Consider the following 15,784-nt stretch of genomic DNA (forward strand, 5'->3'; position numbering starts at 1 on the left):
AATATGATATTAAAATAAATCCCACTTTAATTAATTTTTATCCATCCCTATACTGAGATTGATTTCCCTCTGGAACACTGCTTTAAATATCTACTTATATGATTTATATGACTATCCTTGGTAAAACTTGTCTACTAGTGCCACAGTTATCTTGATACACCTAATCATGCTATTAAATAATGTAAATGCTATAAATGTAATGCAAATATAACTACAGAAGAGATATGATGAAAAAAACTGGTCACGTTTCAAAGTAACGGCTGTTTCAACTGGGCTTCTTCAGAGAGAACACTGTTGTCACGTCTTCAAAGCAGTCTCTACTGATGCACTTGTTTACTTCCTTTCACAAATTTCTTCGTGTTTCAAAGATCACCCTTCTAACAGACAAAATTTGCACATAGCTTTCTTCAGAACTTTTTAATCTCTGCTGTTTATAGATCTAAAAGAGTTCTACTAAAGCGCTGGCAGAAGTAGACACACTGATTTTTTATTTTGATTCCTTGCCAGTATGTGGCTGCTCCAGGCAGTATTCAAGCAGAGCTTGCAGACCCTTAGAAAATGAAGCTGGCAGACAGTTGATAAATGCTTTAGCTTAAAATCTGGCATGGTCATTTAACTCATGGCCATGAGTTATTTCCTAGATTGGGGAGAATAAATAAGGCAAATTTACAGAGCTGCCTACTGGGGACTGACTTGCAGCTGTCCCTGTGGGATGTTGCCCAGAAATAGTTTGCAACCGTTGCTCTTGAGAGACTTGGCACTTCTACAAAAGCATATCCAAATGCCATGGCCTGTGACAGTTTAAGAGGGCACCTAATTAATGGGCAGCTCTTATTATGAATATTGGTAAAAGGAAAGGGGACGAGAGGAAAGATTGGCTGACTGATTATAATAAATTACAGGAAGTAATTATGTGAGGGAGGGTTATTTTATTAGTCACTAGGAAAACTAAAGGCTGTTAAAGTTAAATGCACTGAGAAAGGTCTTTGGCATCGCAGTCTTATTCCAGTCGTCCGCTGGGATCAGTTAATGGGACACCCATTGATTTAGTCTTCACCTTGCAAGTGTGAAATTTTAAACAGACCAAGACAAAACAATCTTACAATGACATGACCATATACTTCAAGGAACCCACAGCCAATGTAGTTTATAGGATATTGACTCTCTAGGAGTACAGTTAAGGCCTTACATCAGGCTGTTTCTACAGTTACGAATTTGATTAGGCTGAAGTGCTCCAACAATCTTCTCTAAGCCAAGTGGTGTGCTTAATTTGGTGATCCTATTTGTTAAGAGCATGTTGTGAGGCTACGCTCTCACCAAGTCTATAAATTTCTCACTTTGGTAATTTAATAATCTTAAAATATCTCAAAGACAATTTGACTTGAAATAACAACAACAACAAAACAAACAAAACTAGCCTGAGTGCTTGCTGCAGCACTGCCTGAAATATCTATTTATTTCAGTGACTGCAGTGACAAAAAATGTAAAGCTGAGATTTTCTTTACATTCAAATGTTAGCCAGTTTCTGATTGCACAGCTACTTGCTCTTGTGTATGCTGTTTTTAACTGGAATGTCCTGTGACAATAAGGAGTGTGGGATCGTTCATATAGATTGCTTCTTTTGGAAACATTAGCAAAGTACTAATTAGGTACTTCTGTGATGCCGAAACATTTTCTACTGCAGTCAGCCCACAATGGTTTCTTAGGGAGCCCTTCCAGCTGTGTCTGCCAGAATGTGGTCAGTCCACAGAAAATCTTTATTACTTAATTGTGTCCAATACTTCACACATTGGAAATTAGCTTGAGAACAGACATCTGATGGACAGTTTTGTATCTGAATTCTTACTGGTAGAGCTACTACCAGTAGTAGCACTGGTAGAGTACTATTAATAGCACCAGTACCACTACAAACGCTCTTGGCACTAGGATAGTTAAATACTGCCAGTAGCTCAGGTGAGTTCTTAATCTATCAAAAATCTTTAGGAAGCAGCTAATCTCTTCAGTACATTAGTGTAAGTTTGTTATCACCATTAGCTAGTGGCTGCAAATAATCTGACTGCAATGAAGAAGAACCACTGTACAACCTGTACCTATCACTTCTCTAGAGCTCATTCCTATCTGTGAACTTTAGCTCCATCAGGACATAAAGCTTCAATTTTGTTTATGTATCTCAATGTTGACTCACCAGAAGTCACATAGTTGTTCCAATGTCAAGGTATTTTGGTTCAGAGTCAATAACAGCACAACCCCAGAATTACTTTTATATTCACTGTATTGTAAGAACATCTGTGAAACAATCTAGTCTTAAATAGAATAATAATCTTTAAAACACAAACCTCCAGACCATTTTTTCTCCAAAACATATATCTTTTGAAAGTGCAGAAATACTTAATTTTTATTTTATTTTATTTTTTTTAGATGTCAGTCACAGAATGCATTCTGATTACACTGTGTAATTTCCAGTCAAATAACAGATCAAATAAAAAGGACACTTAATACATGTGTAAATCATTTGAATTACAAATAAGACACTCTAGAAGTGTCTTGGCTCTAGGTTTGATATAGAGGATTAGGCTCTAGCATTAATACGTGCACTTGGTGTAGCTATTTTCAGATGGATACTTCATCCATCATTGTCCTCGAGCACTGAGGAGGACCAGTAAATAAAATGATGGCATTGGTCTGTCAACACTACTTGCTTAAGATTCAGCCATGCAAAAAGTTTAGTTTTCACATGTTCCCACCCCGACAAGGTGCTTAAACTGTTTAATATTCCTGATAGTTGCTCTGCTCTGCTCCTGCTTTCTACAAAAAATAGAATATATTTCAAAATGACTTTTCAAATAAAGCAAATTCTACTGATAGGTCAGTTTAAAATCTTTTTTTAAGAATTTAGGTCAGTTTTAGATTAAGGGCAGTTTTAAAAGTACTCATTCAAACTACACACAAGGGCCTATCAGACCTTTCAGAATTGATGGGAAACAAATGGTGTTTAATGACTTCTGTTCTTTCCACAAGATTGTCTTTAAGATTAAATTCAGTTTTGCATTTGGGAATGCATTAGGGAATGTGTCTGTATACCTCTTATTCACCTGTAGTTTCAAAGCATATACAATCTGCACATTTGTGGCTTTTTAGAAACTGTGAATATCACCAATGCTAAACAACAGTTATCAAAATTTCTAACAAAAATGTCTAAACCTGAACAAAAAAATAATGAAGAGCTATAGAAGTACTGCAAGTATAAGAGGCTTATTTAGCTTAAATTTCCAAAATACTAAAAAATAAATGCTAGTTTTTAAAATGTTATAAATTAATAATTTGGACAGTCTCCAATGTACATGATTTTGTATCTTGCTATGAGACTATGTAATCAGTTTGTTTGCTGTCAACTTGATAGTACAAAGAAGGGGCTGGTATTACTGCCTTAACTAATCTTCTGAAGCATAAAATAATAATTTCTGTGTGGCAAAATGTATCATTCTAGTTTGATCTGTATAGAAAAACTTACTATATTCTTCCCTTATGCATTTGACATATAGAATACATATACATATAAAATGTATTTTCATCAGAAACTTAAAGCTTTTATGAACATATCTTTTCTGTTGAATAACTTTTACAACCTAATTTTCAAGAGGATAATGAAATACATATCAACATGTTGCTTTTTAAAGACGTAAGAAATGCTTATACCTTGTTTTCCAGTCTAGATACCTTACCTATAGAGAAATTATTGATTGCACTGCAAAAATTCTGCAGTCTTTTAAAAACGAATACAGTATGTGCCCAATGAAGCGGTTTCTCAGTATCTCTGTAAAGCCATTGTTTGTTCTCTGAAGTAGTTGGAAGTCAAAGCAGTTTTGCCTTATATCTCTGCCTGAAAGTAATCTTAGTTTAAAAGAATCAGCAATCTGTCATGATGTAATGCTCTTATGAGGCTTTCACTATGAGATGTTACTGTTTTTGAAATTTGCAAGGTGGTCTGAAAAGTGTTTTGTATGTGTGTGCACATACTCAGGTTTCCCATAATTAAGAAATGTTCAGCTAATATTTGCTATGCTTACCATCTTTCTTGGTGGGTTCCGGCATTGTTAAAAGAACTCTTTATTCCTAGGGAGTTTCAGCCTTTCAGATGCAGTAAGTAGTAGCCCCAAGTCCAGCTGAGAGAGTATGCAGATCAGTATGACAAGCAGAGGGTGAGAAGAATTCCTCTGCTTTATATACTGCAACTGAAATATCAATCAAAATAGCACCTCCTCTCTTTTCAATGCAAACACTTTGAAAATTGACAGTTATGGGAACCCCTCTCACATCTGTTGTCTGCAGCCTCTGCTCCCTTGGCTTTTGGAAGGAATCTCTGCTGCATTGCATGGGGCTGATGAGAACATCTATAACTTTCTAAATTCAGCTGCACTGCTCGCTCCCTGCTTCTCTCTTTGTAACACACAGACATGCATACACATGCAGATAGAGGTTGAAAAAGTGACTGCCGAGCTATTAAAGAGCCCCTCCTGCGTGCAGAGCTAATAGGAACTACCTAAATAGTTTTACCTCTTTTCACAACATAGAAGGGACAAATAAGTATGAGCAGGATGCTTTTGATTAAACTTCACTTCCTTCTTTGGAAAGAAAGTGGGATGCAAAGATGAAGAAGTGCATAGTAAAGTACTTTGTGGTATTAATGAAGAAAAAAATTATTATTGTGCTCCTGTTTGGAGCAGTGAAGACCTTCCATGCCTCCTTTCTGTTTACATTTGCTACACTTTCTTGGGTCCTTTCCCTCCCTGAGGATCCTTGAGGAAGAGACATCCTTATTTTGGCTTAGGTAGAGACTGTAGAGTTCCTTTCAGCACTTCTATCTCATTAACTGGAGATGTCACTGCTGAGAGATGAGATGTTCTCCTTTCCACCCATCCAGGAGATGTTATACTCCTTGCCTTTGCCAAGCCAGGAAGCCATACAGAAGGAATGGAAATCCAATCTGCAGCAGACACAGTGAGCCACTATACTAAGCCACTGGCCTATCCTCCTCTTAAACTCCTACCTAAACTATGAATATGTAGGCAATAGAACTGCAGGTCAAGTTAAACATGGGTACAAAGATTTATTTTCTTATGCACTTTTAGGATTTCAAGACAAAACTGTAGTGCGATAAAGTGGTTCTGAAGGGCTGTTAAAACACAGGAAGGTGTTCAAATCATTGTCATGTACCAGTAAGAATTAGGCTACTGGACAGCCTGCACAAATATACCCAAATACTATAGAAATCATATTTTACAACTTTGCATAGGAGTTAGGAAGTTGGAGTAGTCATGTGCCTGTTTATCCTCTAGCTAGCGCATGATTGTTTCCTCTATGATTTCTGGATATTTAGAAATTCCATATATGTTTTATAAGGGGTGGTCATTTCTTTTGTTTCTTTAATAGACCAGACTATCACATAGCATTTTTCCTCATCAGGCTTTTTCTGCCATACTCATTGTGGTGTTTTATTATCTGACTAATTCATGTCAGATAAAATTCATGCCTATAAAATACAGAGAAAGACATGACTCACACTGACTCCTGCCTGCAAGAACCTAAACAAAGAATGTTAAAGCTATTTCCCCCTTGTTTTCATATCACTGTCTAGGTAAACCTGCTTATATCACTAAAATAATTCCTGTGCTTGGAAAGCAAACAGGATGACACCTTAATTAGGTAACAGGGGATTTTGTATGTCTATGTATGACTGTGGTAACACTGGGGAACTGATGTGTGTACAGACCTAATAACAATGTAGAGACCATTTTTTTCCTGTTCCCTCTATTTCTGTCCCTACACAGGCATTGAACATTTCAATGGCTGGAACCAGAAGGGAATGAAGTGCAACTCCTGATTCTCTCCAGTATGGTGTTTCTTGAGCATGCTTTTGTAAGATATAATTACAGTTTGCTTTGCATTTCACCCATCAAAAGCCAAGAGGTGTTGAGAACTGTGTGTTTGGACACTTCTGCTAATACAAGCAATAAATATGGTTGCAGATTAGCACCAGGTGGTTTACAGAGCGGACCTCCTTCAGAATCTCACAGTGAGAAAGGACCGAAGGCCATGAATACCTCTACATTCTTGAAGGGCTTCCTCTGCAGCAAGACAGCATGTAAGTCAGGGACTACCTCTATACTACTAAACAAATCAGTGCTGAGAGCACTCACTGGCTCTGAGGGCAAATGAAAGGACATAGTTCTCATACATCCACCAAAACTTCCTCTCTGCCCCAAGAGAAGCAGACTGCAACCAAAATGTTCACAGGGCATGGCTGCTGCCATGTGCCTGAATTGTGCTTAGGCATAGATGGAAGAGTGCTTGTTGGCATAAAGCAAAACGGTAGCAGGGCACATGCTAACAATCTCTACAGGACATGTCAGCCCATGCCCTAGTGTATATTCTAGTCTTAGTATAGTCAGGCTCCATATTGGCTCTATAACCTCTTCTAGGCAGCAGAAGAAAAAGTAAAATCATGTGTAGGAAAATAATCACAAAACACTATAGTTGCCTTTGTAGTATGTGGAAAGATGTGTTCTTCTTGAGGTCTATTACGTAAAGGCCAGTCAAAAGTGCAAGCAAAAGGCCATTCAATTGCATGGAATAAACCAAAACAGTGGAGTAGCAATCATCTGAAAATTTGCTCACTCTTTCCTACCCTTACATTATACTTATATAATTCATTGCATTTGATGTTATGTTCTCCCCCACTCTGGCCAAAAATTCCAGTGATACAACCTTTCTGTAATTTGTGTACCACCATCAGCCTTCATCTCATCGACCTCAGGGGGCAAAAATAAACTTTCTGAGTTCTTCACCTCCATTCCTCTCCCAATTAATGTTGCTGTCCTACTGTGGTCTCTTTCCAAGGCATGAGTGTCCTATTTTAACTCTGTTCAGCTCCCAGCTCCTTCAGTGGTTTCCAAACAGCAACTAACCAAGGCATCAGATAATTAAATCATTCCGTCTCATCTGTTTTTAATAAATTTCCTTGGTCATACATCCAAAGCCTTTATTTGTTCTTGCAGCTGCTAGATCTGCATCCATAATTTCTTATTTGCTGCTATTCCTAGGACTGAACTCTCTCACTGACTTCAATCTCTATTCTAGTAAGTCACTGTCTATTTGTTACCAGAGGAAAATCTTCATCTTGTCAACCAGCCAAAGGATCAGGATTGATTCTTGCAAGGCCTCAGAAACTCAAGTGTTTAAAAATTTTCCACTGAAATATTTACTGATATCAACAAAAGCCGGTCCATCGAAACAAGAATGCTGGGCAGAAATGATCAGTTTAGAGAATGGGGAAGGATTCCAAGTCTACACAAGACAGTATCTGGAACTGAACCCCAAAATGCTGATATACAGCTCAAAATAGCATGCAATTTGTAGCCAGGGGATTCAACTACATACAACAAACTTACACTTAGGTCTCTACTTTGATACATTCAAGTCAGTCTTGAATATGCCTCTTATCTTGCATGGGAATGTCTTTATTATCAGACTGCTATTATTAGGATTATTAGGATTATTAGGATTATTTCTTTTTAGTCTTTTATTTGGAATTTTTGTAATTCACTGAAATCATTTAAAATTAATTGGAGCTGGCTTGCAATGTATTATTTCTCTCAATCTAGGTAGATGGGTGGATGGACTGCTTGGTATGCTGGTGTCTCTGTGAGTTTTCACTAAAAAATGAATAGTATCTCATTTTGTATTGATTAAAAAATAAAATAAAAACATATAACAGAAAAACACTTCTCATAAGTTATAATATTTGGAGTTTTGTAACATCTGGGGTACGGTTATTTATTGTGTCTGAGGAAAATCAATATGAAGCAGCAGCAAACAAGCCTTCCCTTCCATCCGGAAAGGACCAATAAACATGCATTTCCAGGAGGATGTTGGAAAGAAGTTTGACAATGCCCAAGCCCCATTTAAGTCCCACATCCCTTTCTACTGGAACAAAGCCTGAAAATCCCATTCTCCATTTCTGCAGCAGAATCACTTCATAGGGATGTCATTTTGTGCTCAGCTTCTGCGTTTGCCACATACTCTATTTAATATAGGTCATTCTAGATTTTGGTACATTCATCTCTTTTGGTGTCACTGATAATCTGAAGGGCATCTTTTCTGCCAATAAAATGAACAAATCAATTATTTCAATTTCTACCATACTGGCAAGTGGAAGACTAAAAATGTGCAACTGAAAAATGTACAAATTCTATTTTTGCAAGAGAGGGAAATACCTCAGCATGGAAGAATGCTTCATCTCAGTGTAGCTGCTGTTGTTAAGTCCCTATCTGGTTTGTGAAGGCAGTCCTTTTGGTCTTACATATTTACAGAATTTACTAGTATTGATGAAAGATACCAGGATTTACCTGGCCAGCTCAGTTTGATCACAGCCTTACACTGTAGACCTGCCAGGAAAAAGACTTTTCTACTCTGTTCTTTTCTATCGTGTAAATAAGTTGTGACCTTGGTTGAAAAATGATGAGAAATATTTTCTGTATAGATGTAGTATCCACAAATGGGGTCTTACTCTATGCAGCAAGATGAGGGAAGATTAATCTTTAAAGCCTAGATTGCATTTTACTTTTTTCCAAGACAGTCGGCTTGGAGACACTTCAAGGCACGTACAAGATGTCGTTGACAGATAAACACCACTTGTCAGCTTTACCTTCTGCCTTACAATGACCCAAAGAGTGGCATTACTGTGTAAGCAATACATGCCCCATGGTGTCCTATAGCAGTCACAGTGTTTCCTTTCTGACAGTAAATTCCAGCGCACTGAGGCACTCTGCACCAAAGTCAAGAGCAAGTCCATAGGTCAGGGCAGCAGGCAAAACAGCAGGAGGAAGAAGGAGAGCAGTTTCTTTCTTTCGACTGCTTTGATGAATCAATCAGAATAAATATATATATATGTAATATAAGGGATGCTAAGAAAGGAAAAGTGATGGGAATTTTGCCATTGACTTCAAGAGAGCCAAAGCTTATTTCACTCTGTTTTTAAGAGGAAACTTGAAAGAGGAATCTGCAACCAGGAGAGGAAAGAGACATTGCAGCCCAGATTTTTGTTCTTACTTCCACAGGTGAAATTGGAAGCTACTACTCACCTGAGCTATGCCTAGGTAAGCAAGACCCATGCTGGGTTTACATGCTCCATCATACAGCAAACTGTCTGGTTGTGAATGCCTGATGCAGAATAACAAAGGGTTCTCTTCAGCCCAGATTTGATCTGTTCATTAAGCATACAAAATTTATAAGTTTACAAAGAGCACATGATTGACACAGGAAATTATAATAAATCACTCTGATATGGTGCCTCCAGTGTTGCCCTATGAAATATTGGATGAGGAAAACACCCCATTGTCATTAAAAACTGGGATTCAGATCTCCTCAGTATTGCATTTTTTGTGTGTGTTTTCTGATGCAAGTATAGCATTTTGCCATTCAATTTGATGAATTAATTTTAAATTAGTTTCAGAGTATTTGGTCTATCTTTCTAGAAGTTAGAAGAATTTCAAAAACAAGCCTGTAGAAATTTAGTCCTGGAAATTCCTGAAATCCATAACTGAATATCCCAGCAGTAACACATTTTTTTCACAAGTAATTTTTTCCAACTCTGCTTTCCTCCTGATTGCAATTGAGTTGTTCCAGTGTCAAAACTCTCCAGGAACCTCCTGCAGCCAAAGATGTATGCCCTATATTATGGGAAATACTAGACTGGTGGATTCCAAATAACTTTGACTAACATTTCTGAGACAGTTTTAGATTTATTGCAACGGCAGAGGCAGAGCTCATAATTAGTGGTTACAATGCCAGTCTTATATGTTAAAATCATCACAAGACACCAAATTAAACTAAAAGAAATAAATTGAGATTAAAATATCTCCTTTAGAATTTTAAATCTTGCAGTCTTACAAACTGTAATGCTTCACAGAGGTAGATAAATATTTCTACAAATAAAGATGAGTGATGTAAATCCAAAAGTCATAATTCTTCAACGTTCTAATAAAAGCACCCACGTTCAGTCATGACGAGGATGAAAATGCAACTTTAAAATTCACCCTAATTTTTTGATAGTCTGGAAATATTGTCAAAGTGGCAGTTCCCATTCAGATTGTCACTATCTAAAATCACCTTCAGATCATTCTGTGAAGGTTTTTAACAGAAATGCATTCGATTCCTAGATGTTCTGGAGAGTTCATGCTAGCAGCATCCTTAACTGGGGCATACCTCAGTTACCTCTTTGTAAAGTGAGGGCGATAGCCCATTCTTTTGCCTGATAGCTATGGCACTCTAATCTCTGTTGTTACTACAATATATCATTACTGTTTACATTCACTAAAACACTACTGCTGCATGTGAATAGATGGAATAAAGGGTATCAAGTTCTAGGGCTGGTATTCTCTTTACCTATTTAATGACTTGTTCTTCACATAACTGCAGTATAATTATAATAGTATAATACTCTGGACAAATTTGTTTGACATACTAATGGTATAGTTTCCTGTTACATGTAATCCAGTGCAGCTGCAGAATGTTGCTAGCAAGATGGGCCCTTTCTCCCCTCTTTTACCCTTCCTCAGCCAGAAGGTCTTGCATCAGACCTGTTGACTATGCAGGATGAGCCAGTTCAGCTTACTGATCTGAAAGAATCCTACTCATTTGGAGCAGGATATACTTTATTTCTGTTGGTGTAGCTGGCTGCAGTAATACCCTCCAGCAGCCCTATGATAGCTAGGCATGAGGCAACGGGAGCACACAGCCGCAGGCAGGGGAGTGGGACTGTCCCTCTTAGCTACAACCTACACACACATAGTGCTAGGTTTAACGGGAAATTATACCCTCGTTGTGTCAGAGATCCACCGTTTATAAACATCCGCTTCCTATTCTGGATGATAATTGAGATACGCGTGAAATACTGCATATTGATTTCTTAATTCCAATAACATCTGTTGTGCAGAGATAAGTTTTCTTTAGCTTATCTGTCTCTTTCTTCCTTTGTTTTGGATGAAATAAATAAAATTCCTTTCAGCCTTCAGCGAACTTCTAAGGGGTCTCTCAGATGCACTGAGAGTGGGCATGGGCTGCCTGAGACATAACTGCAAAGGCAACACCATCCGCTGGGAGCACAGAGCAAACGTGCAATAATTAGCTATGAATCTCCACTTCGATAGCAGGAGGCCTTGTCCTTTTCACTAAGAAATCATTTTGTTGTTGTTGTTGTTTTGTTTTTGTTTGTTTGTTTTTGTCAAAAATTGATAACTTTATGGCTACCCTTGAACTCACCAGATGCTGTAGGTTTACCTTCTTCCTCTGAACAGTGTGCAATGAAAGGCATTGTGTATTCCCTCTCTCAGCTAACAAATATAATCTTTTACTTAACATACTTAATATGTCTGAATTCCAGGAACATCATCACACCACCCTGGCTTGATTTAGGAACAAGCATTGCCTGTAACAGGAATACAATGCTGGTTTCTGTTAGTATTTCCAAAGTCACTGTAGCCTCCAGTCACTCCAAGTCAGCACCGGGCTGGAAATTAATGATGTCTTTTAATTGAGTGATGAGTAGATTTTCCTGGGGAAAACCTTATGGGTGGAGGATTTTGGTTTGAATTTTCTCGAAAATATCCAGCAGGAATTTTAAAGATTGGCTGTAAATCAAAACATTACATGAAGAGGTAAGATTAAATATTAAAAACAACTGTTAAAATCAGTTAACAAGGACTTGCTGCACTAATTAAGATGAATAGTCTGAAGAAAGTAGGCTAACGAGAATATGTTAAAGGAAGAAACAGAGACAAGCGATGAGATTTGCAGCTTCAGTGAGGTATTGGGTTGAAGAAGAGGATCCCAGAGATATAGCTTTCAGTCCTTGTCCTTGGCTCTTATTCTAAGGAATAGCCTTCTTTCTGGATCTGTGAACCCTGGAAGAGGAATCCCATGTGGATATATTTTTCTTTTGCAATGGACTGCACATACAGAGTTCAGGACAGATACCTTTTGTTTTGACTTTTTGGGTGAGATCCCTTGTGTTTAAGTTTTAGTAAGCACAGAGACATTTTCTGTACCTGAACTCATTTTTCATAGAATCATAGAATCATAGAATATCCTGAGTTGGAAGGGACCCTTAAGGATCATCAAGTCCAACTCTTGACACCGCACAGGTCTACCCAAAAGTTCAGACCATGTGACTAAGCGCACAGTCCAATCTCTTCTTAAATTCAGTCAGGCTCGGTGCAGTGACCACTTCCCTGGGGAGCCTGTTCCAGTGTGCAACCACTCTCTCTGTGAAGAACTTCCTCCTGATGTCAAGCCTAAACTTCCCCTGCTTCAGCTTAACCCCGTTCCCGCGGGTCCTGTCACTAGTGTTAATGGAGAAAAGGTCTCCTGCCTCTCGAAGAGATTTTCCAGATTTTCCAGACTTGCAGACAGTGGAGGTCTAGCCACTGGGCTCAGTTCAGATGCTTAAACATGTGAGAGTGCCTTCTGGTATTCCTCTTAGCATCCCATTGTCCCTGCAGAACATCTGGGCCATCAGTAGGTCTGGTGTCATACCCACCTATTCCATATGACTGTCTTAGTAACTTCAAGCACCTCTGATGGCACTAGGCACATATGTTTAGGGAGCTGAACAAATGGGGTTTAGAGAGCAACGCTGAAGTGAATTTAGAAAAAGATGTCTCATATCTTGTGTTTTACTGGTGACATTCAATATAATGACCAGCCTACATGATATCTCCACTCTAGATATCCAGAGAGATAAGTGGTTACGAAAGACCACTTGGCTCTTGGATGCCCAAAAGCGGGGTCTCGTGTTCCTTCCCTTTTCCCCTCTGCTGTCTCACATGCAGAAAGCCCCAGGGCTTGTGGGGCTGCTCCCTAGTGGCCACAGCAGAACAGATTGGCCTTTCACCCTGCTGGTGGCTGTGCACCCACAGAGCTACATGTTGTCCAAAGTCTTTCATTCATGCACATATGAGCCATCCAGATACGTCTCTTCTCCCAAAACCTCCTCTTGGTTGGCAATGCAATGCATCTCAGTGCACACACTTTAATATCTGGGTTCTGATGAGTCATTTCTCGGTGGTAAAATGATGTTTAGGGTCATTTTTTTTTTTTAGTTTAGCATAAGTTTTACTATATTATTATTATTTTTTTAATGTTGGTATTGCAGGCACTCATTTATGGGAAAAATTCTTCATCCAAAAATAGACCCTTCTTGCTCAAGTTAGAGCCTGAGGCTTAAGGCATTAGCAGCCTGGAACCATAACAATACAAATATTTGAGAAGCCCAAATGGGGCTGAATGGCATTTGTGCACTATGCTGTCATTGTTTTGTTATTGCCAGTTCAATAACCCTCATGGGATTGCTTTCTCAGGACTTTTTTCCTGCACATTAACTGCATAAACAAGAAGAATATGTGCCATCTGTTGGCACTCAAATTAAGTATGAAAATATTTCTCTCTCTCTCTTTTTTTTTTTTTTTTGAGTCCCCAGCATAAGAAAGACATGGACCTGTTAGAGTGAGACCAGAGGATGGCCACAAAGATGAGAGGCTGGAGCACCTCCCCTATGAAGACAGGCTGAGGGAGTTGGGGTTGTACAGCATAGAGAAGAGAAGGCTCCGGAGAGAGCTTACAGCAGCCATCCAGTACTTAAAGGAGGTTACAGAAAAGCTGGGAAGGAACTCTTTGTCAGGGTGTGTAGTGATAGGACAAGGGGTGATGGCTTTAAACTAAGAGAAGGTAGGTTTAGATTAGGCACTGGGAAGACATTCTTTATCATGAGGATGGTGAGACACTGGAACAATCTGCCCAAAGAAGCTACGGTGCCCCATCCCTAGAGGTGTTCAAGGCCAGGCTGGATGAGGCTTTGGGCAATGTGGTCTGGTGGGAGATGTCCCTGCCCATGGCAGGGGAGGGTTGTAACTGGGTGATCTTTAAAGTCCCTTCCAACCTAAAACATTTTGTGATTCTGTGATTCTAAGAGGGGGAAAAAAAATATCTTTGTGGCTTGCAAAATATCTGAAGTGAAATGGTCATTTATATGGTAAGAAATGCTTTTTTTTTTTTTTTGTATGAACTTCTCAGGCAGCCAGTGGCAGTCCACACCTTGCCCTGCCCAGAAGGAACCAGCCATGGTCCAAGACTGTCAGTCACAATGCTTCTTCCTCTTGAGATTCACACCATGAATTGTTCCTGCAGGCATTTTGGCCAAGTCAGCTGGATGGTACTCAACACCCCTCTACTTCTGCCTTCTCACAGGTATGGGTAGCAGTCCAAGCAGTTACTATCTCTGGGAGTTTCTTCTCACCCTCCTTTGGCAGCTTCAGCAGTGCTTGCAGTTAACAACACTAGCTGCACTCTGAAGTGGACCAAGAGCACTACTATCATCTTCCATTGCATATTCTCATCTTTGCAATGACAACCTTTGGCTGTCCGATATTTAGGAGTACCTGGTAATTATCACTTCTTAAACCCTCCTACTAGTTTCATCAACTTCCACCTGGCTAACATGTCCAGGGTCTTGCAGGGTGTTCCAGGAGAGGTTATTAAGTCTCTCCTTCAAATTCCAGCTCACTCTTATCTCCTGTCTCAAATCTCTGTCCCTCTCTTGTTTCTTTTGTTAGTGTTCTGCAGTTATTGTCTGTCATGTGCTTTTGCCAAGGATCAAGCTGCAGAGAACTATAAAAATAGAGGGGGAAAAAAACCACAAACTATCAGATTTCTGCAATGTCAAAAGGATCAGCCAGTAGGTTGTGTATAGCACTATCATTTTTCCCTGGCATTAAAGCTTATGAATAGGGATAAATGTCACATAATTTCCTGAATATGTTTTTGCCAGGTTAGAAAAAAAAATATGTCTACTAAGTACAATTTTTAAACTTTAGTCTAGTTTTAAGAAACCCTGTGTTGTTGAAGGGAGCTGTTGTCTACACAGTGCTATCAAAGTCATAGTAATCCAAATACAGGCTTAAGAACCTGAATGCAAGTGCCTAGATTTTAATGTACTGGTCTTACTTTACTAAAACCGAACAGGTACACAAACAGAGTTCATAATGTTTAATTAAGAATACACAGATCTGAATTTGTAATCCCATACTTGGCTTAAGCATTCCCACACTTGGTTTAAGCCTCTACCCACATTTGATTTAAGCAAGCCAGTCTCTCTCTGCTTTAGCTTTCATATTTAAGGAATTAAGGTAAAAGAATGAGGTTCTCCACTCCCTTGGCAAGTTGCAATGAAAACCATTTAACTGGCACAAGTCCACCCCCAGCTTTGTGGTCACTTAAAGCTACTTGGCCCACCACATAGAGTGGAGATGACATCCTCAGGAATTGAGCTAAACATACAATGGATTAGAAGCTTAAAATCCCAGGTGTCTTCTCCCTGTTGCCATGCAGTTCTGTGGCACATCACACAGGTCAATGTATATCCTACATTTGCTAAAGCAAATCTGCTATTGGCCTGTTCTAACTTGGCTCTATTGGCCTTGTTCTAACTCAAATACAAAGAGAGAAGGTAAACAAGATGGACTGTATATTAAGAACATTCTGAATTCCTCCCTGTGTAGATTCCCCCCTCCCTCCCCCCAAATTTCTGATCTTCTGGAGTTGTATAAATCTCAGGACAAGACAGTTTGATAAGATACTCTGAAATTTGTAAGAAAGCTAGTGTCACACACATAGAGGAATTAGTAATATCAGGACAATAAGAATTTAATGAAGAATTTGAACATGAAGAAGA

General features: G+C 38.9%; 1 protein-coding gene across 10 annotated transcripts in view; it reads right to left on the reverse strand.

Annotated features, from left to right (window-relative positions):
- The window catches only part of MYBPC1 (myosin binding protein C1), an 81,388-nt gene extending 77,163 nt beyond the window's left edge, over nucleotides 1-4,225 (reverse strand). For 9 of the 10 annotated variants that reach the window (XM_038164988.2, XM_038164985.2, XM_038164982.2 and 6 more), the window contains exon 1: nucleotides 4,068-4,225. In XM_038164988.2, the coding sequence (XP_038020916.1) occupies nucleotides 4,068-4,092 (25 nt within the window). In that variant the 5' untranslated portion in view covers nucleotides 4,093-4,225. The remainder of the gene's footprint in view (nucleotides 1-4,067) is intronic. The other variant, XM_038165007.2, reaches the window with a different exon arrangement.
- Nucleotides 4,226-15,784: the final 11,559 nt, after the last annotated feature.

The sequence above is a fragment of the Anas platyrhynchos genome, chromosome 1 (genome assembly GCF_047663525.1).
Source record: "Anas platyrhynchos isolate ZD024472 breed Pekin duck chromosome 1, IASCAAS_PekinDuck_T2T, whole genome shotgun sequence".
Lineage (NCBI taxonomy): Eukaryota > Metazoa > Chordata > Aves > Anseriformes > Anatidae > Anas > Anas platyrhynchos.